This window comes from Gymnodraco acuticeps, unplaced genomic scaffold, assembly GCF_902827175.1.
Source record: "Gymnodraco acuticeps unplaced genomic scaffold, fGymAcu1.1, whole genome shotgun sequence".
Classification (NCBI taxonomy): Eukaryota; Metazoa; Chordata; class Actinopteri; order Perciformes; family Bathydraconidae; genus Gymnodraco; species Gymnodraco acuticeps.
In genome coordinates this window covers 10,929,775-10,951,209 of record NW_022990238.1, presented here as the reverse complement: position 1 = coordinate 10,951,209, position 21,435 = coordinate 10,929,775, and the positions used below count along the sequence as shown (strand labels likewise).

Below are 21,435 nucleotides of genomic sequence, written 5' to 3'. Positions count from 1 at the left end.
GTTGTTTTACTCTGAAGTCCAGCTAATTGAAATAAGTGTTAAACAGTATAACATAGAAATGCAAATTAACTTAACTCAATGTTATTGGTAGATAAACTAAATCCCAGATAGCGTAATTGAATAGCATTAGATAGCATTTTGATCACCCTGTCTGTATCACACAAACAGAAGATTGACAATAAAGTTGACTGACTAAATACAGCAGAAATGGCCATAGTCATTGTGGTATTGTGAACTAGTCAATACAAATTGCATTACGGACTTCAATAATGTATCACACTCTGCATAGTTTCATATGCTGTTTAATGACTCATGTTAGCATAAACAAAGAAAGGGTGTAAACATCACAGTGGTTAAAAAAGCTCAGCACTGACTCATAAGGCTTTTAATGATTACTTTGAAGATAAAAAGAGCACCAGGCCCCCATTTTGGCACTAAAAACACGAGACACAAGTGCTGAAGAGGCAGTTCTGGAAGATGTATTCAGCCCCTCAGATAGCATGGTCCTCGCATATTGTTGCATATGGTCAAACATTTAAAAAGCTAAACAGAAGGCCATGAACATGTAAGATGGTTTAGATGACACTGAGGTGGACGGATGGAGAGAGCAGTGGGCTCTATCTCGTCTCCAGCACTCCGTCTCTGATCCTCCACCTCCAGGCAGAGCTGAAGTCCGGAGCAGGAACACAGCTGAGCTCCAGACCGGACTCTTGCACCTCCTCATCGTGAGCAACCTGCTGGCCCTGCTGGGTTTCCAGGGTGAAAACCCTCTCGGAGATCTAAAAAACGAGCACACATAAGCATTTAAAGGTCTAATCAAACTCTAAAGCATGAAAAGCTGTCGTGACATGAGTGTTCTCGGTGGCCGGCCCTCACCTGATCACTGATTCCCGTGGCGATGTGGCCCACCTTCACACGGCGCGTCTCTCTGATGCGGATGCTTCTCCCGCTGAATTCTCTGATGCAGACATCCACCCCTGAGCCAATCACAGAGCAGATAGATATATGTGTTACAGTTTGGTACAACATTAAACAGGTTTAAAAGAAGCGGGATTGTAATGTTGTTGCTCACCTTCAAAACAGCAGGGTGGTGGTAGCTGTGTGTGACCCAGCAAATCCAAACTGGAAACCTGCACGTCTGGCTGACTGCTGTAGGAGAACACACCAGAGCTGAGGTCGTCTGCTGGGCTCAGAGACCACCGGCCAGAGTCCTAGGATAAAGACAAACAAGGTGAGAGTTAAAATATTATAGCCAAAATGGGTGCCCACCATCCATGGATGAATGTCTTTGTTTAAATTGTCCTCAGTTTGGAATATCTTTTGATTATTTATGTCAAAATGTTTGATATAGAACATTATTTTCTGGAATTACATTTCTGGATGTCTGAGATAAATAACAAGTTAAAAAGGTATCAGTTATCAATCTAAACTGCCACCTAATGATTGCTTTGTGGATTTAAAGGCAAAATGAGAAGGGTTTGTAAAAACAACATAACGGTTTTGCCCCTTCTTTCCAGCTCAACGAGTCACGATGCCAGAGAGCAAAACCGAAGTTAACCTCAGATTCAGTCTTGTTTTGGAACTGAATTTGTCAGCTTTGCATCTTATTTGCATATATTCGCCATTTCATCGTCATTTCGTAGTTTCCTCTTGGATGCATGCTTATAATGGCATCTGGTCACTACTTGATTATAAAGCTTGACAACCGAGAACGCACCAACACACATCTTGTGGGTTATAAAAGATGAAAAAGAGGAATTGTTTTTTTATGAGTCTTTACATTTTATTTTTTTGGTGAAATCCTACTCACTGGGCCATTACAATTGGGATGAATAACAGCAATTTATTGTTTCTCTTAACATATTCCACTACTTTGGATCAATGTGTGCTTTATTGGGGAATAAGAACATTGAATGTGATAGTTGGCTACCTTTTTGTCCCATGGTTCCCAGGTGGAGTACAGGTCGCTGCTGAGACAAGACAACAGCTGCTCCTGCATCTCAACCGAGTGGAGCTGGGACAGACTGCTCAGGTAAAAGTCTGCAAAACAGGAAGGAACACAATGAGTGGGGTTCAGAAACATTTAACACAATAGAATGAAGCAGAACACTGAGAGAAACCTCACCTCGCTCCAGTTTACGGAGCTCAAGTTCAGGCACAGTGGAGATCTTGTTGCCCCTCTTGTATTTTGGCTCACAGATCAGTATTTGTGGACAGTAATCTTCATCATCATCACTCTGGTCCTTTGTCCTCCTCCCTGTTGTGATCAGTTTCTCAACAGACTCTTGATCCTCATCCTCGTAGTTTACGCTGCTGTTGATCAGCTGCAGGGAGTCAGGAGGTTTGTCAGAGACACACAGGGGCTCTGTGTAGGGGCCCCTCACTGGGCTGGTGAGTCCTCCAACTGCAACCACACAAACACAATACATCACACACTGCAGTTGATGATGCATTCAAGGGCGTAAATCCTTTGAAAACTCCTGCTAATATTAGTTGTTTTGATACTGTTTGTAGAATTTGTTTCTAGTGGTGTCTCCAAACCAGTCCAAAAGTTAAAAAATATTGAAATATCATAGATGAATAATTTTTCTTATCTTATTAACTACAATTCATATTTGTTGCCGTTTCAAAACAAACTTTTAACTGCTTATATATGTTTTGCTCTTCCTTGTTTTTTAGGGTGATCATCATATGACGACAGACATTCAGAGACTTCAACAAAAGCTTTGAATTCAAACATGACATTAGATAAAGCTCTATTATATATCAATGTACAGTTAATATTGTCCTAAAAAGATACTGGATTTGAGAACCTATCAGAGAGACAGTAAAGCATAGATATGTTTTTGCAAAAAATGCAACACAACAGTAAATATGGGAATGTTTTCAGGTCTGTAAAAAGGAAAGGGGGGCTACATAATGTTAAAATGTTTGGCCATACTACTGTTATTATGGGAATGTATAATATCCAACTTTTTGTTATTTACTCTATACAGTATGTGGTGTGTGTTTGGATGCCTCGCTTGGTTACCTTCTGTCAGAGCTCTGGCAGTTTTCTCTTTGAGCTCAGATGCTGATGCTCTCTTGGCTGGATCCTTCTGTAGCCCCGCCTTGATAACTTCAGCCGTGAGCGGGCTACAGTCGGGGGGGATCTCTCTCACGGGCGGGGGCTCGTTAGCGATCTGTAACCATCACAAAACAGCGGTTACAAAATCTGATGAGAAAACTTTCAAGAGCTGACTGAACATCGACACTGAAACCATGTCTGTGTGTTGCTGTGAAGAATACCTTCAGGTAAAGTCTACAGGTGTAGTATCTGCTCCAAGGCTGGCACGCATTGAGCATGTGCAGTAACATACAGCAGCTGCTCCACACATCTGCTTTGGCTCCGCGGGGTTCACCTTTCACAATCTCAGGGGCCATGTGGGTCTCTGTGCCCTTCAGATCTGCATTAGGAAACGATGATTTAAGACGTGTTAGTTGAGAAATCCATTTTCTTGGATATTGAATCGCTAAAGTAACACTGTATGTACCTTTGGACCCGCTGAGGCTCTGTCCCTGATTGTCCAGTCTCTCTGCGTGTCCAAAATCACACAGGAAGGTGTCTCTACCGTCCTCCGACAGCAACACATTGTCAGCTGTGGAAAACAATGACCCACTGCATTAGCTCTGATTTCCATTACTTCTTCAGTTCAGTTTGCGGATGACATAATGAGAAACAGGACAGCTGCACTTTCACAGAACAGTCTAAAAGGCAACAGAGCAAAAATAAGAGGGAGCTATGACGTCACTTTGGGACAACTGCTGTCCAACACTTTAATTAGGGAGGAATGAGGAGTCTAGAAACAAAAAGGTTCATTACGGTCACCAGGTGGCGCCTGAGCTGCAACCGCACAATCGTCTTCCTGTTTGTTTCTGCACTTCCTCTAACTTCTAACTTCTCTTTTAGTTTTTTTCATTCCTTCTTTTTTACAATCCGCTCTACTTTTTGCATCTTCTTTCTTGTTTCTGTATTTGTATGTAGTTCTGTCTCTCTCTGCTCTCGCTAACTTCTTCCTGCTTTTCGTCCCATCCCCCCCTCTCTGTTTTGTTCTCCCTTTCTTTCTTGCTCTCCTGCCTCTGTGCACATGCGCCGCCTCTAAAGAGCAGCGGTGAGTCATACTGTGGGAAATTCCCAGCCCGCCGGCTTCTCTGTGGCGGTCGGGTTCCACAACACAGGTGCTGGGGATCAGATCTACTGTACGGGTGACACTTGTGTTCCACGCAACAACTACACAAAGACACAAAATTCCTCTAACTTTTCGGACTAATTAGAAGTCTGAGTTCTTCTCACTGTATGGTTTTGTTTTCCAGTATGTACCACAACAAGTAAAAGTCAAGCTGACACATTTATTTTCCCTCCTATTACTATCGTGCTATTTTGATCTGTTCAATTGCTCCTGTTCCAACTTATATTGAAAGTGTTTTGATGTATTTCAGGATTGCAAATAATACTGACAATTTCTCAAAGCATTTAGATAACTGTCTTGACTAAACTAAACATGATTGTTTGTTTGAGGTAAAACCTTCAGGACAAATTGTCTAAAACTTTGGAAAATTGTTTAAAGCAATTTCACTAATGACTAAGAAATGCCACTATTGGTGTTTTGATTTTAAAAATGTAAACACTAATTAAACTGTAAAGAATATAATTTTTTGAGGGGACGATTGGGACAAATATATTTTTGGACTTTTACATTCAATACCCACAAACTCCAAAACTAAACACCTATTTGGAATTCTGACTGTAGCTGCAAGTACTGCAGTACTGCAACGGTATCGTTAAGGTTTTAACGGTACTACTACTTTTATCGATACTGCTTATCGACCCGGTCCTTTAACGGTACTTTTATCGGTTCTTTTAGAGAACTTTAGTAAACTAACTAAAGAAATTGTGAACAAAATTAACATTGCTTTTTATTTAAATTAAATAAATAATATTTCACATCAAAAGAAACAACAATGTTTTAACAAATCGTATTAAATAATGTGATAACATAATTGTAAACAGAATAGCTGAAACTTTAACAAATAAATAACTCTGTTTCCTCTAATCATTAACCCATGTTTGTATCATGTAGTTAACTCTGTGTGTTGCTGCTAGCATACATAACACCTGACGTGGAAAAGTTACTCGTGGATGGGGGGGCTACAGAGCTACAAGAAAGACAGTCGAACCCGGTACATTCCTCCGTCTGAATGTGGAGCACTTTTGCTAAATGTTTAGACAAACAGCTCGTGTTACCGCCCTTACATGCTAAACTCTTATTGCACTTTTGGTAACGAGCATCGAGACGGGTAAAGTTTAACCACACCTCGGAGCGCTTAGTTCTCTCCGCCGTGTGTATGTGTTGCTGCATGTAGCAGCTGCGTGTGTGTAAACCGCCCCGCCCCCTCGCACACAGAGAGATCTCTCGCCTGGATTGGAAAGATCGAAAATACTAAAAATAATCATAGACACAGTCTGCGTATTAGAAACGGAGTTGGCGACACTAAAACTGCAATATAATGTTTGTGTAGCATAATACATATGGTATATTTTTTAGATGTCTCCAGTACCGATAAAAAGGCCGATAACGTCGGAGCTTAACGGTACCACGGTCTTTAATAATTCAGCCCCGGGGCCCATTTAATACCAGGGCTCGGTACCCATCCCTAGCTGCAAGAAAAGCAAAAGCAAGAAAATGGCGCGAACCGAACATTCCATCGATTGACAACTGGTATGATAGAATACATGAAACATTCGTTAGGGAAATAATTACTTATTCTATGATACTTCAGGAAAATTATTATTTATTTTAATTACTATTATTATTAGTATTCTTTTTTTTATTCTACATATAGTTTGCTTTTTTTTGATAACATAATAGAATGATTTGTCAATTGAATAAAGATGTAATATGAATATTATGGGAAGAAAAAAAGAAAGAAATATAGTTTTGTTTAACATACCTTTGATATCGAGATGCGCTACTTTTTTCTTCCCCAAGTACTCCAGTGCTGTTAGGATTTGTGCATTGTAGTGGAGGCTCAGGTCCTCTGGCAGCCGGCCACGCTCCGATATCAGCTGGCCCAGCGAGCCTGGAATAACAAAATATGGTCAGACCAGGATAAAGACTGAGAGATATCTAGGTAACAATAACTGATACGCCGTGTCTGATTCAACAATTCCTTTTTATTATGGCCTGAAATTTGATGACAAAGGAAAAGAGGCATTGAGTGTAATAGTGTTTATCAAGCCGGCATCTCCCTTTACAGATGTTGAGTGTAATTTGGACCAAAACACTTCAAGGAAGCTCAACACTCATTTCTGTCGTCCTACAACCACCCACTTCCACATCTCGACACTAATCGCATCCGTTTTTTCCTGTAATCTGCCTTCCTCTCATGTGTTTGCGCTTAGATGTGTTAAATCATCACATATCACCAGTGTTGGGACTAACGCGTTACAAAGTAACGCCGTTATTTTTGGCAGTAACTAGTACTCTAACGCATTACTTTTTAAATTCAGTAACTCAGTTACCGTTACTACATGGTGCGTTACTCCGTTAGTTTTTTTATATAGTCAACAGCCAGGCGGAACAGAGATGAGAACTGTACTTAAGTACTTGAGTAAATGTACTTAGATACTTCCTGTGTCACATGCGGAGACGGGCTGTGGGCGTGTTTGTGTTGTTTACTAACAAGACTATCATGGCGGCGGCGGAGCTCAAGTCTAGTTTCTCCACCTGGAGATATTCTCACTATTTCACTTTTGTCGAGCACAAAGAAAAGAACGTTTTAGTTAAATGTAAGTTGTGTCTTGGCGGGTCAAAGAGCCTATATACTGCCCAAACCAGTAATTCAAATCTCTTAAAACATCTGCAAAAACAACATGCTGGGACGAAGCTAGTAGCTAAGACCACAGAGACTCAGCCGACGCCACTCCACCTCCACCTAAGCAACAGCGGCTGGATTTTAACCAAGGGACTGCTAGCCAGGGAAAAGTCGATAAAGCCATTGCACGGTATGTTGTAGAACACATGCAGGCTATTGCTACAGTGGAGTCACCCGCTTTCAGGGAGCTAGTTAGCATGATAGCATGTCCGGGCGGCACACGGCATATGGGACGGAACACTTTTTCCAACTACCTGGAGAAAGAATATACAAAAATGGAAAGCCAGCTAATATCGATGCAATCCAGATTGCATATAATGCATGTCAAGTTGATCAACAGATTGTATTATTCTCCAATGCAATAACAGTACTGAAATGAAGGCTATAAGGGCATTCATGGGAGCCCTTTTTTTAAGTAACTAAAACGTTACTTTTCACAGTAACGCATTACTTTTGGGTGTAAGTAACTAGTAAAGTAACTGAGTTACTTTTGAAATGAAGTAACTAGTAATGGTAACTAGTTACTGGTTTTCAGTAACTAGCACAACACTGCATATCACCCAACAATTTCCCCCCTAATCTCAACATCAGCAGTGAGCACTGGCAGAATGTGGTGTGAAGCTTTGTTTACCAGATTTCAGGTCCATGAAGAGCATGACGTTCGGCCCCTCTCTGACCACTCCAAAGAGTTCCACCACACGAGGAGATCTGAGGGTACTCCACGCACCCACCTCCTCACTGCTGAACCTCTTCAGGGCGATCTGTGAGGAAAGGTGGGAACAAAAGAGTGAGAGGGTTTTATTTTCTGGCACTTTGTGAGTTCCCTTACACACCGAGGACACATATTTATGTATAAAAGACATCAAAAAGTGCATTTTGCATGATAGGAGACCTTTAAAGACACTTTGGGTTTTTAGAAGAACGTGAATGAACACTTTTAACTAGTTTCTGACTCAAAATCTGAAAAACAATAGGCAGATGCAGTCGCACTGGGTTACCTTTTTGACAGCAAATTTGAAGCCTGTGTTGACATCTTGTGCGCTGTGTACTTCACCATAGGAGCCTTCCTTGATGAACTGTGGGAGGACATACTCCCTCCCCTCCTTGTATTCAGAGTCCACAGGCTGGATGTTCTGACAGATAAGAGAGCAACAAATTAGTTTGGTTGAATCGCTTTAAATCTGCCTTTTCCTTTCACGTGCTGCAAGATTGGAAGTCAAACTTAACTTTGAATCTCTTCCCTCTCTTGAAATGTTTAACAGTATTTTTAAAATAAACAGACTGCCGTGAAGCAGAACGTACTTCATTGTCAAAGATCATTCCCTCAGTGGTGACAGAATCATCTGCTGAGAGCTCATCCTCCTCCTCTCTTACGCCCCTCTCCACATCTTTGAAGAAGGGCCCTGCGTAGCACCGGTCCCCCTGACTGACGCAGCCTCTGAGGCCAGCGACAGCCAGGGAACAGTCTCCCAAACTGCTGAGGGAGTCTGAGTCGCTGTCCTGCCCGTAGGAGTGGACACTGGAGAGGGAGGCGCACACCGGCTCCCCCCAGGTCGGAGGAGAGCAGCTGGAGTGTGTGTTGTAGATCTGTCGGCTGTAGAGAGGGGGCCCTCCGTCCCGCTCTTCTGAGCTTTCAACGCTGCTGCAACAGGAAGACTCCTCCTTCAGGACACAAGGGAAAAAAACATGTTTACATTCTCAGGTGAGTTTGCTCAGGGGCTAAACGTTCAAGGCCATGAGAGACAGCTTTGTCTGATTTCTGTGATTCACTCCCACAACACATGAAGGCTCGTGGGAACGTCTGGAGATCGCGCCTCCGACTGCCAAAGAATGTGGCATTTTATCCTGGAGGGTGATTCACCAGGAAAACACTGCAAGAGCTTTTCAGCTGCTTTAGAGGAACAAGAGTTTACAATGTACCAAAGTCTCCTTGGGGCGAAACTGTAGTGTTGCAGTTTAGTCATTTATGGCGCGTTTCCACTGCAGCGGGTAGCTCGCTTTAAGCGTGCCGAGCCCGTTTTTGGTTGCGCTTCCACTTGGCCTAGTTTTGGCCCGGGAATACTTTTTCACCTTTTTTCTGGTTCTAGGGCCAGGAACAACCAGGCTGAGTCGGGCTGAGTATGCTAAACTAGAGAGAGAATCGCTGGCAAGGGGGCTACAACTACAACAAGATGAACATATTTGACCGTGATTTAATTGTAATACACGTTTCAAAATGATGCCGAAGTAACAACATACTGATACCGGTTAGTAAAAACCATGAATTAATGCTTTGACAAGTCTGCAGACAGACGGCAGGCGAAAAACCCTTTTAAAATGCGTGTTTTCTAAATGGAGCTTGGCTAAGCTAACGTTATATATGCTCCGACCGTCCACACTCACAGCAACGGCCTATACAGACATAAATAAACCAGCGACTGTATTCGCCATGACACAGACAGTCTGTGGTTTGTACTTGTTTAAGTTTTGTCTAGTTTCTGAACAGATATGAGGAGCTGTGAGCTCTGAGGGCTAACAGCTAACGGCTGTGTTGTTTTTTGGGGCGCTCATTGAAGATGACGTCACGGCTCCGCCTACACTGCGTTACTATAGTAACTACCCCAGTTCCTAAACTGTAATGGAAGCGCAGCATTAAAGTGAGCCGGGCCAAGCGAGGCAAAGCGAGGCCTGCAGTGGAAACGCGCCATTAGAGTTTTAAGAACTGGCCTAATAACCTCTGCCCGGTTGATTCTTGGGGAAAAGATGCTGGGAAAGTTGATAAAAAAAAAATGATATGATCAAATATGATTCAGCTTAGATATAGTGTTGCTGTATTCTAATTGCTGCCTTTATTGTATTTATATCTGTTTGGTCTATTGTCTGCCTATCAGTGTTTTTGTTCGACTTTTTCCTTTTTCGGGCTTGATATTTGGTTTTAACATGAGAGAAATAGTTTGGAGAAAAATGCACCAACCTATTTTAATGTCAGTTTCAATCTCTTTTTCCCATGTTAGACTGAACTATATGATGATAACCAGAGTTCTTACCAGGATCCGGACCAGAGAACTTCCACTCTCCTGCTCAGGGACTCCAGAGGGCATTCGTTGTCTGTGTCTCTGTCTCTCTTTCTTCCTCTCCAGTTTCTTCTTCCCCTTTCGCTTCTGTCTCTTCCTCGCCCTCTTTCCTGGCGCGAGCTGAGCGGACGAGCTGCTCGGCTCCTGGATGGAGGAGGCCGTGGTCGCCACATTGTTGTGCTCTGAGGTAACACTGAAGCAAAACGATGGCAACGATGTTAATACCAGACATGGCGTTAGATCATTCAGTATAACCTGTGTAAATAAACACAAGATGTCAAGAGCAGAGGCAATGTAGAGAAGAAGTGTCAAACCTGCTGGTGAAGCAGTTCGGGGAGGGGACATAGGAGCGTTCATAGCCGGAGGGACTAAACTCTTGGGAATCCTGGGTTTCACCTGAGGAGAGCACAATGTTAACTCTAAGTCCACAGGTATTATATGTCTTATTAAATAAATCAGAAAGACATAATTACATTCAGCTTGGGCAATGAAGGTGGAGGTCTTCAGGGGCTTTTCGCCCACTTGCTCTGCGGTCCCATGTGTCAGGAGTTTCTTTATCAAAGGGTTCAAGCAGGCTGTGTAGCCCGTTTTGCTGTCCTTCCCCTCCTCTTCCTCCTCCTCTGCCTCCTGCTCTGCAGCGGAGCAGGACGGGTACGACCCCTTCAGCTCAGCCTGGGACGACCCGGAGAAAGGTGACGTCGAGTTAAAAAGCCTCACCGCCATTTCATCTGCTGGATCTGAAAGAAATAAAATAAAAACAACTGATAAGTCAAGTGCTTCAATTGTACAAATGGTCATATTTGTAATAATAACTGATCATACTGTATATCCTAGAAATACTCAACAGCTCTTTTCTGAAATGTTTGAAAAACCCTCAATGGCATTGTGTCTCGGATCAAACTGTTTCGTAAAATGTATCTGCTAATTATTCTCTCAATTAAAGAAAGTTTGTTGAATAAAAAAATCTACAACCCTAGTGGATGTCTTTAAATGTCATGGTTTGTCCGAACCTACAGATATTGAGATGACTATTTTTGATGACAAAGAAAGGCGTACAAGTCTTACTTTTGAGAACCTGCAAAAGTTTGATATTGTTTGCTTCTCAAAGTTTTTGAATCATGAATAAGTTATAGATACTTATCACTGCAGCTCAATCGTGGAAATGCAAAGCAGTAAATGTGTCTTCTTTAAAAACTGCACTTTCAATTAATTATTACATTACATTAGTTGACATGTTACATAAGTAATCAAACACAATGTATTGCATCATGTGTCTATAGTAAACCAAATGTTCCTGCCTGTCCTTGCTACTGACTGACCTTTATAAATGTCGTGGAGTTTCTGCCTCCTAAAAACCCCGTAACGCAACACAGGACTTTTTACTATCTGATAATATGAGAGTGATGGAGCCTACTGACAAAATGTACGTCATTTCTTCAAGTTAAAATGTCTAATAAGTTTAACTTGTGTTCTCTTTTAAAGGCCTAAAAAGTACTCTTTGTTGTTGGACAGATCACCAGTTGTAATGAAGAGAAGATGTTTACTCTTCCCTACAGAAATATGCACACTCCAATCAAACAATGGCAGGCTTTGTACTGCGGTACACTATATATAAACCTTCTTCTTTAGAGCTTGTTTAACACATACTGTGTGACTGTGTCAAGTGCATTCAGGGTCACGACGTTCACTTAAAGCGAAACTTTCGAAAGTTTGCGGTTGGCATTAGAGACAGGAAACTAAACCCTGGCCTTCTTTTGACAGTTGCAACAGCGTCGTTAAAAGTGAGCACTCTGTTGCACTCGGAGGAAGTAAAATAAAGCACATAACGCCGCCAAGCTGAACTTCCAATAAAGATTTGCACGATTGACTGCAGATGGCTTGGACGTTACGATCTTCAAAACGTAAAATCAACACACCCTCTCTCTCTCTAACACACACACACACACACACACACACACACACATCTCAGCACTGGCTATTTGCAACAAAGTCAGTTTGAAGGGCACAAACTGGGACTACAGTTGCAGCATGTTGCATCAGAGTTCCCCCTTAACCACAGCTTTTCTTTGTCACTCAGCTTTTGAGTGTTTCTGCACATACATGCCAGTAAAAGATGTTCTTGATAGAGATCATACCAGGCTAAATCTAGATATCTTGACTCAAACAATAGCAGGGCTGTCAAAACATTCACCCACTTAGTCTTCACCTTTTGCTCATTACAAATAACTGCTAAAAGTCATAGTAAAGACAGACTGACATCAAACTATAGTCACATTTCAATGAAAGCTGTTGAGTTGAGTCATTACCTTGTGTGGCGACTTCATGCACTGTAAGACAATCTAGAAACAAAGCGATTCAACTGTCACTTCCTTCTTAAGACACACCCTGATGAGTTTACATGGAAAGGAAGCAGAGAAAACCCGCTGCGAAAAACACAACCACAAAAACATCTCTGTGTGTGTGAGGTAGAGGTAGCCTACCGACAGATGCCAGGGGGAAGGGCTATCTCTCTCCTGTGTGTCCTCTCTGTATAACCTCATGTACTTTAGTAGAACTGTGCTGCTGTGTCTGCCTGCGTGTTCTCCGTAACACTCAGTGCTCACCGCTTTGCTCTCCTTCATGCTGGCTCTCAGCCAACACAGGAGAGGAGGGGGGGGAGCTGGCTGACTTATGGGAAATGCATCTCCACTTCCCCATATTCACCCCTCCTTCCCTCTCTATCTCCCTCCCTCCTCTCCTGCCAACAGGGCTGGCTTACTTCCTCGTCTCGGACTAGATTAAAGGATAACGTGTTTGGTTACGTTTTTGATGATTAACTATGGATTGTTAAAACAGAAGAGCTCTGTGTGGCCTTGCTGTCAAAAATATACTCAGGTCTTTAATGGAAGATTAATTAATAATGGATGTTATTATTAAAGGCAGTATATTTATTTTAAAACGTTGTAAACATTTCAAAAGAGGGAAGAGATTCAAAGTGTTGCCTTGCAGTGAAAGTAAGGTACCAATTTAAAGTAATTGAACCAAACAAATGTGTTGCTCTCTTATTCTATCAGAAATGAAATCTTCATTAGGTCAAAAACACTACAGAAAGAAAACTTGAAAGATGTCTGTCAGTGTATTAATAAGGCTATGAGGTGTGTACATGCTGGGTACATGGGAGACCATCCGTCATAATGGATGATGAAGAGTGCAAAGAAGATATGTGGCGACATACCAAATCAAATTCAGTATGCAATTATACTAAAGTAACACACTTTGAGATTAGACACAGAAGCATGTAGCTCCTTGACTCCCACTAACGACATATTTTAGGCCCAGCTCTTTCACCCATATGCCTTAAATGCAAGACAGTACAAATAGTACTATAAAATCAATGTCTTGTAGTTGGCTGCAAGGGTTAAAGTGTGTGACTAATACAAAATGGCAAAAGTATTGGGACTTGAACTGGATATGGTCCCATTGCACATCCTTGTATATATATTCTACTTTTTAGTAATGTTTCTTTTCTATTTTTGAAATGTTTCTATTTTAAAATTGTTTATTTTTTGTCTGCTTTTAATTTCTGTGTGCAATGCATTGTTTTTTGTATGCTGCTGTAACGATAACATTTGCCAATTTGGGATCAATAAAGTATATCTTATCCTCGGCCTTTGATACAGATAAGTAACACCAAAGAACAATGAAAGATTGTACTGCTTTGCTGCGAGGAAAAACGTTTTATGCCAACTGTCAAAGTGCTGTTTGATCTTGCGCCATTAGAATATCTGACATGTTTTATACATCTAATAAACCAGTTTTTTCTTTTTAATTCGGGTGCCCTTACTGAAACTATGGACAGCGTGGTTTATCCTTTATGCTGAAGGGGTTTTCTTGATTATAACCTGAGATAATCTCTCGTAGTTATTTTCCATCATTCTATAATGTATCCATCTTCTACTGCGAAAATGTGAAAATAAAAGAGTTTCATTTAGTATTGCACACACCCGCGACACTAAAATGTTAAATGATTTGTAACCTTTCATATGCTCTGATATCCTAATGAGCATTCGTGCTCTGCAGTCAGCTAACGCAGTCACATGTCATGTCACACCACCACTTAATGCCACCATCAGACAGCAGACTTCTGGTATCTGATATTATGAGAATCAAAATTACGCTGTCACTTAAAATGTGATGTGTAATTTCACTTGCCAGTCTTTCCGGCAGCAAAACAACTTACTCATTACCGCCACAGAACACAGGAAATTCATAATACCACTTGAGAGGCTCAACCTGAACCCGAGAACACAGAGCTAAATGCAAGTGTTACAGAAACTGTTTGCTGGCATGGCAACAATATCTTCGAAACACTGAGAAAATAAGGCTTAATCAGTTAAGGTTTAGTTTTGACTACTCAAGTATCTGATACAAAACTGGATAGAGTATTTTCCACATGAACAATGGAAGAAAAGGTCTAAAAATATTATATTAAAAGTAATTTAATGTTCAATTTATCATTTAAGTCAATCTTTAAAGTAATTCAACTGCAACCATTCACTGATATAATCTTCTAAAATGATTTGTTTAAGTAGTTCACTGAATGTAAATTGAACAAACTTGGACATTTAAAGACATCACCTTTGTGAGTTGTGATAGTGAGGCGCATTTCTTTGCTATTTGCTGGCATTCTAAAGTCAAAACCAGGGTCTGATAATACGTTTTCTTTTACACCTGCCACATAAATGAACATTTCTACCACCCACTTTTGTAATCTTCGTAGAAAGATTTACAAACCTTGAGACAGTATACTATATAGATATAGAATACATCAATAAAATGACCATTGTACAGAGTTTTATAAGCGGTCAATTTGGACAAAATGCAAGTGTACAGATGTACTTAATAAATGCAAGTACACAATAACCATAAATCTTAAATATGGATATGCTTAATTGTAACCTAGTTTTGCAGATAGATCCTGAGCTAAACTCCACATACAGTTAGTGGCTATATTGAGTCGACTTCTGCTGTACACCCACGCAGATTAATGAAATTCCAAAGTCTTTAGTAAGGACAGGGAATAGGGACTCAACCTGAAGTGGGCCACAGAAAACGCACAGCCAAGCATTCCTTAAAGGAAACGCAGGCTACTTCTGAGGACATTGTCCCAGTCCTAGCCTACATATGTTTTAAAAACATCTGCCGGCTACAGTATGACTGTCACACTTCTCTCTTAACAACTTCCCTTTCCTGTTACTTCACTATTAACTGTCAATACAGGAAGTTCTCTTTTCCTAACGTTTGCTGCTCATTTTGAATCCACTGATAATGATCTGTATGTTAGATGTGAAAATGTTAACTTCAACTATGGGAAATGATGTAAATGCCAGGATATTATGCTGAATGGCATTTTATTTTACAAGGGGAAAGACTAGACACATATTGACTGAATTCAAAGACCATTACATTTCATGAAGCATTAACACTTTTAACAGTCTAGTATGAAACACTTTAAATTTGGCATTTATTTTATACATTATATATGCTATATAAGAATGGTATAGCATGTTTTTGTGTAGAAAGGCTGCAAAACTTCGACTCAACATGGTCTGTCATCATGGGTGACTACTTTGAAGCACTTACATCTGGTATATGAGCTAATAATGGCTTATTGCTATCAATCAGACAGATAGGAGCTAATGATTTAATTTTCCCATATCAATATTTTACATAATGACATGAGCATATTAGCTCTTATGGTGATACCTAATAATTAGTGAGGGCAAAATTATGATTTTCCTATGTATTACATTTGTATTATGGCTATGAATGTATTATTAATCTCCTCTTGTATGCTCTTTATATGTTATATATCACTGTAATAGTTTATCCTTAAAGTTATAGGTCATAAGACTTCCGTGACAAACACAAGCTGGAGTTGCTATAATCACAGACATCTGGCTTCCCCTAGGCGTATGAGCGGCTCTGAAAAAGTTTGGTGAAACAACAGTCGAGCTTACAGTAACAGCAGCCGGCTATTTACTGTACCGACCTTGTGTTTAACTATTGTCAAAAACAAAATATAATCATAAGTTTCCCCCGTTAGGCGGATCGTTCTTCGACCATGTATCCCTCAGTGTATCGTTACTAACATAATAACTTTCTTCTTGCCACATTGACCGCCATTTCATGTCAAACTTAAGATTGTTTTGGCCGTCGCTTATCAGTCGAAACTTTTCAAATAAGAAATTCAATAAACAACAGATATGGTTAAGTTTATACAATCGCTTAGACTATTTGATTTATCAATAAATGTACATTAGATTGTGTTCTTACCGAGCTCCCAATTAGTAGGCGTCGGCCGATGGTGATCAGATCATAGCTAACCTAGAATAGGGTTTCCGGTTTTAATTTCAAAGTAAGCACCATGTTCCCTTAATAATAATATGAAAGCATTAAAAATTACATTATACGGATTTGTCACAATTGGTATTATTATTTATTTATTGTTTTGATAATTTTTCAGTGCTACTTGCAACCGTGTTTTATGTTTGACATTGTGAGTAAGTGTCAGTTATGCTTTTATTTTGAAGCTGCAGTTTCTGTACTTCCTGTAAGCACCTGTTTTGACCATGGTTTCCTGAAGAGGCACACAAATAAAACTATAAATGCAAATAATAATACAAATGGAAACTACACAATGAGATTGAGAAATGTAGCATGGCATTAAAATGGGTTATTTGTGCAATTAATTTAACAATGGGGTTTTGTAAGTCACCAAGCATTTCCTCTTCTGCCTCTTCAAGGTTTAAATACATATTTATTTTTTATCAACATTGTTTTGTGTTTAATTGAAGTAAGAGTGCATTTATTTGTCCATATACTTTGGGATTTAAAGAACAGTGCTAGTTGTCTACTTGTCTCATTAAAAAGCATAAATTGTGCCATAATAATCCGTGGTGTCCTCCTTTTTGGCTTTAATTGTTCGAGTCTAGATAGCTGTCTGTTTCTTTCCTTGCTATAAAGAAATTAAGATAATTTAAAACGTTTAACTGAGTTGTGTATCTATACGTTTTTATATTTATCTTATTATCATCTAGACTGTACTGACACAGATTTACCTCAAGATGGAGTCATAAACTACTGACAGAAGGCATTTTATTGTTATTAGTAAACATTTTGGTTGCCTGATGTGCAATCTTTAGTATTTAGACTGAGATAGGATTAAATTAGGCAAACTATATATTTCTTTCTGATTAATAATTTTAGCAACGTCACAATCGATTGTTGAGCTTAGCACAGATGTTTGCATCCTTTAATTTTGAAGAAGGATATCATGACCAAAATGTTATGGTATAGGAAAGTAAAAAGCAACTGCAATTTCAATTCACACTCATTTAAGCTTTGATAAAGAGATGCTATATACATGTTTGATTTTGGGAGTAAACAAATGATACATTTTTAGGGAGTTATATAAGAAAATATGAAAAAAACGACATGTACAGTCCCCTCCAAAACTATTGGAACAGCGAGGCAAATTGCTTTAATTTTGCTGTACACTGAAAGCAATTAGGTTTGACATCAAAAGATGAATATGAGACAAAAGGTCAGTATTTCAGCTTTTAAGGTATTTACATCTAGATCTGTTAAACAACTGAGAAGATAGCACCTTTTGTTTAAACCCACCCATTTTTCATGTGAGCAAAAGTATAGGAACTTAAAGACTTAAAAAAGTGAATAATACTTAGTAATTAGTTGCAAATCCTTTGCTTGCATTAACTGCATCAAGCCTGCAACCCATTGACATCACCAAACTTTTGCATTCTTCTTTTGTGATGCTTTCACCACATCCTCTTTCAATTGTTGTTTGTTTCGAGGGGTTCCTCTGCAGTCTCCTCAGGTAAAATGCACGCTCAATAGGGTTTAAGTCTGAAGATTGACTTGGCCAGTCTAAAACCTTCCACTTCTTTTCCCTGATAAACTCCTTGGTTGTTTTGGCAGTGTGTTTTAGGTTGTTGTCTTGCTGCATGATGAAGGATCTCCTAATCAGTTTGGTTGCATCTCTCTTTAAATTGGCAGATAAAATGTTTCTGTGGACTTCTGAGTTCATTTTGCTGCTGCCATCATGTGTTGCATCATCAATGAAGATGAATGAGCCGGTCCCAGAAGAAGTCATGCAAGAACAAGCCATGACATTACCTCAAGCATGTTTCACAGATGAGCTTGTGCATGTGTTTGGGATCATGAGCAGATCCTTTCTTTCTCCACACGTTAGGCATTCCATCACTTTCGTAAAGATTCATCTTTGACTCATCAGTCCATACACATCATTTTTTATTTATTGTTTTAGCCTTGTCTCTGTACTTTTTGGAAAATTCAAATATGGCCATCCTATTCTTATTGTTAATGAGTGGTTTGCATATTCTGGTGTAGCCTCTGTACTTTTGTTCCCAAAGTGTTCTGCTAACGGTGGATTGTGATACCTTCACTCCTGCCCTCTGGAGGTTGTTGGTGATGTTTCTTCTCACAATGTTTCTGTCATCAACTGCTGATGTTTTCCTCGGTCGACCAGTTTGAAGTCTGATGCTCAGTACACTATAGTGCTTGCTTTTTCTCAATGACATTCTAAATGGTTGAATGGCCAATGTTTGTGCAATGCCTCTTATTGATTTTCCATCTTCTCTCAGTTTCAAAATGGCTTGCTTTTCTCCCATAGGCAGCTCTCTAGTCTTCATGTTGGTTACACCGTTATAACTATAAATGCAGTCAGCACAGGCAAAGCCCAAAGCTAAAACTGAGAGTAGACATGCAGTGCTATTTATTGTTTGAATAATCAATGTAGCAGGACACACCTGGGCAACAAAAATCACCTGTCAGTAACATGTTCCAATACTTTTGCTCACTTGAAAAATTGGTGGGTTTAAACTAAATGTGTTATCTTCTCAGTAAGATGTAAATATATTAAAAGCTGTAATACTGACCTTTTGTCTCATATTCATCTTTTGATGTCAAACCTAATTGTTTTCAGTGTACATCAAAAATAAAGCAATTGGCCTCGCTGTTCCAATAGTTTTGGAGGGGACTGTACATATTAATCTTACATGAAACTCAACAAGCATATACAACTGCCTTTATTAGTCAATCAGCATTGACTAAACAGTGACACAAAATACTCTCTATCATGCTGTGCGTGCTTTCACCTACTCAGTTTACGTAAACGTAGCCGGCCAATCGGGGCGAGCCTACCTGAATGCGCGCGCAGGCCCACAGTATATAAAGGCGGCTACACCCGCCGCCCACTATCCTTTTCCTCTTCAGACGAGCTGACAACCGAAGAGTTAAATGAACGAAGATTAGAAGATTAGAAGAAACGAAAAATGGACTCACCATTACTGGAAGCTCGGCCATGCACCTGCCCTGGTTTGATCGCGGGCGCCGGTCTCCACCACCTCTGCTTAGAGTGTTTGGGGGACCAGGATATGGCCGAGGTGGTGCCATTCACGTTCGCCATTCCAGCGGGGTGGATGGCTCCATTTGCCGTTGTCGGGCACTTCCGGGTCCGGTCCATGGAGGTCCACCGCCCTAGGTGATGACCATGGCGGCGGAGCGCTGCTGCTCCCAGCGGGCAGCATGCTGGGCAGGGAGCTGAAAACAGCTCTGCCACGCTACTGCGTGACAAGGCGACTGCAAATAAACACGGGTGTGTTGGGCATCTCGCTCATTGCTGGAGATGCCCCCACCTCACCAGATCAGAGCGATTATTTGTAGCTTGATCGTGGCCGCCGCCGTTGTCTGCCGTGTGATATCCCGGTGAGGGATCACGCCGCATGGCACTTTTCAAAAGGACCGTGTTGTTGATCTCCCGGGCCGGGAGCCCCCGTGTTTACGGAAGGGCTCTTTGGATCAATCTCCTTGGTTACGTGGGTGAGGAGTAGTCGCAGCGTGGCTGCTTCTTGCTCATCCCCAGAGGAAATAACACTGTCCCACACTCCCCGCCCCCTCTGTAAACTCCAGTATAGGAGCCAGCAGGTGGGCGCGTGCACGTGAGTGGAATAAACCGAAGTGCTGTCAAAACACTGTGCGGGTTCAAGAGAGTGATGTGTGTGTGAGAAACGCATTCAGTGAAAACGATTGCATTTATCCCAGAGTAAGGCCCCGGCCACACGAGGACGAAAACGGCTAAACGCATAGGATTAACGGAAACGCAATCGCAAAAAAGCTTCCGTCCACACGCAATATTCACCGGATAGTGTCTGTCCACACGAGACAGCTCCGTTTAGCTCCAACCGCTGAAGAAGCTGCGTACTGCAGGAGCCTGTACGTGGCGCTGTAACTTCCTCCACAAAAGCAGCGAAGAAGCATGGTTGTCATGGTTGCCCTTCTGTTTATTCTCCGCGGTGGGGGCCGAGGGAACCGGGCAGAGTTGTTCGCCAGTCAACGTGTATTAAAGTTTAAATCTTCCGACAAAATTATGAAAGTGCCGGTCAAAGGTCTTCTTTGTTATTTATTGAGCTTTAAAACAAATGAATAACGACTATATAATAAAATACACGGAGCCTCTCTTTTTCCTCCCTCTCTTCGGACAGCGTCAGTGTCTGTCTCATGCAGCAGCTGATCCAGTAATGAGTGACCCGGACGACAGTAAAAATAAACATATTTATAACTAGTTTAGGTAGGCTAGTTTGAGAGGTAATTAAAAAAGCTAAGGGTGATGATCTTACTTGAAGTGTGTCTTTTGCTCCGTTCACCGCCGCATCACAGCGGGAGGAGCTGCAGGTGAGCAGAGCTGCGTGTCTCCGTCCTGTCAGATTAGACTTCACTCGCGTTTATGTCCATATCGAGAGAAAGATAAATAATCTGAATTCAGTGTGCAGTTTACTTTGACGCGGGGGTGAGCAGCAGAGGTGGGGAGAGGCGGGGCTATTGCCTCATCATTATCAGAAAATGATCGTATATAGGGCATACACACGGAGCCGTTTGACCCCCCAGAGCGTTGCGTATGCCGTTCTATCCACCTTGGGACCCATTATCGTTACCGTAGTCGTTTAGTGCTGTATTCTGTCGTCCTAGTGTGGCCGAACGGTCTATATGACACTAAACAGTAACTGAAACGACCGTTATCGTCCTCGTGTGGCCAGGGCCTAAGAGTCATCTCTCTCCACATTTCCACTTTTCACCATAATGTCCGTTTCAAAGCGACGGCATTAGGACAGAGCCGCGGCCCCACGGGAGCACGACGTCCGTCTTCAAGTCCTTCGGTAGGATTTGTGATCTGCACGGCTTCAGCCAGCTAATCACCCAACCCACCCGGGTATGTGAAACAACACAAACTACCATTGATCTCATTCTGACCTCTGACAAGTCCAGGATCTCCAGTAAAGGGGTTATAGCATGCGGGTTAAGTGATCATTATATGATATTCTGTACCCGCAAAAAGCTAAAACAAAGGGCCGGCTGTCACAAAACAGTCATATCTAGAGACCTCAAA

General features: G+C 41.2%; 1 protein-coding gene across 4 annotated transcripts; it reads right to left on the bottom strand.

Moving 5' to 3' along the window:
* Nucleotides 1-284: 284 nt before the first annotated feature.
* On the bottom strand, nucleotides 285-19,641 carry map3k14a (mitogen-activated protein kinase kinase kinase 14a). Of its 4 annotated transcripts, none has more exons than XM_034220262.1 (16): nucleotides 19,335-19,641; nucleotides 10,442-10,705; nucleotides 10,283-10,364; nucleotides 9,942-10,161; nucleotides 8,218-8,577; nucleotides 7,914-8,048; nucleotides 7,547-7,676; nucleotides 5,992-6,120; nucleotides 3,534-3,638; nucleotides 3,289-3,446; nucleotides 3,032-3,182; nucleotides 2,126-2,404; nucleotides 1,931-2,040; nucleotides 1,073-1,211; nucleotides 877-977; nucleotides 285-779 (listed from the first exon to the last, which is right to left on the bottom strand). In XM_034220262.1, exons 1-16 carry the CDS (start codon nucleotides 19,513-19,515, stop codon nucleotides 618-620), a joined length of 2,706 nt encoding a protein of 901 aa, XP_034076153.1. In that variant the 5' UTR covers nucleotides 19,516-19,641; the 3' UTR covers nucleotides 285-617. The 4 variants fall into 4 exon arrangements, with proteins under 4 accessions (XP_034076153.1, XP_034076154.1, XP_034076156.1 ...); XM_034220263.1 differs by lacking the exon at nucleotides 19,335-19,641 and adding an exon at nucleotides 16,284-16,323; XM_034220265.1 differs by lacking the exon at nucleotides 19,335-19,641 and adding an exon at nucleotides 12,449-12,584.
* Between the last annotated feature and the right edge of the window lie 1,794 nt (nucleotides 19,642-21,435).

Bases quoted from the DNA above. Each gene is read 5' to 3' on its own strand.
- map3k14a (XM_034220262.1), bottom strand. From the start codon at position 19,515: ATGGACCGGACCCGGAAGTGCCCGACAACGGCAAATGGAGCCATCCAC. The intron at 10,162-10,282 runs GTTTGACACTTC...GTTTTGCTTCAG, and splicing joins CCGAACTGCTTCACCAGCAG to TGTTACCTCAGAGCACAACA. The intron at 2,405-3,031 runs GTAACCAAGCGA...GTGTGGTTGCAG, and splicing joins TGCCAGAGCTCTGACAGAAG to TTGGAGGACTCACCAGCCCA.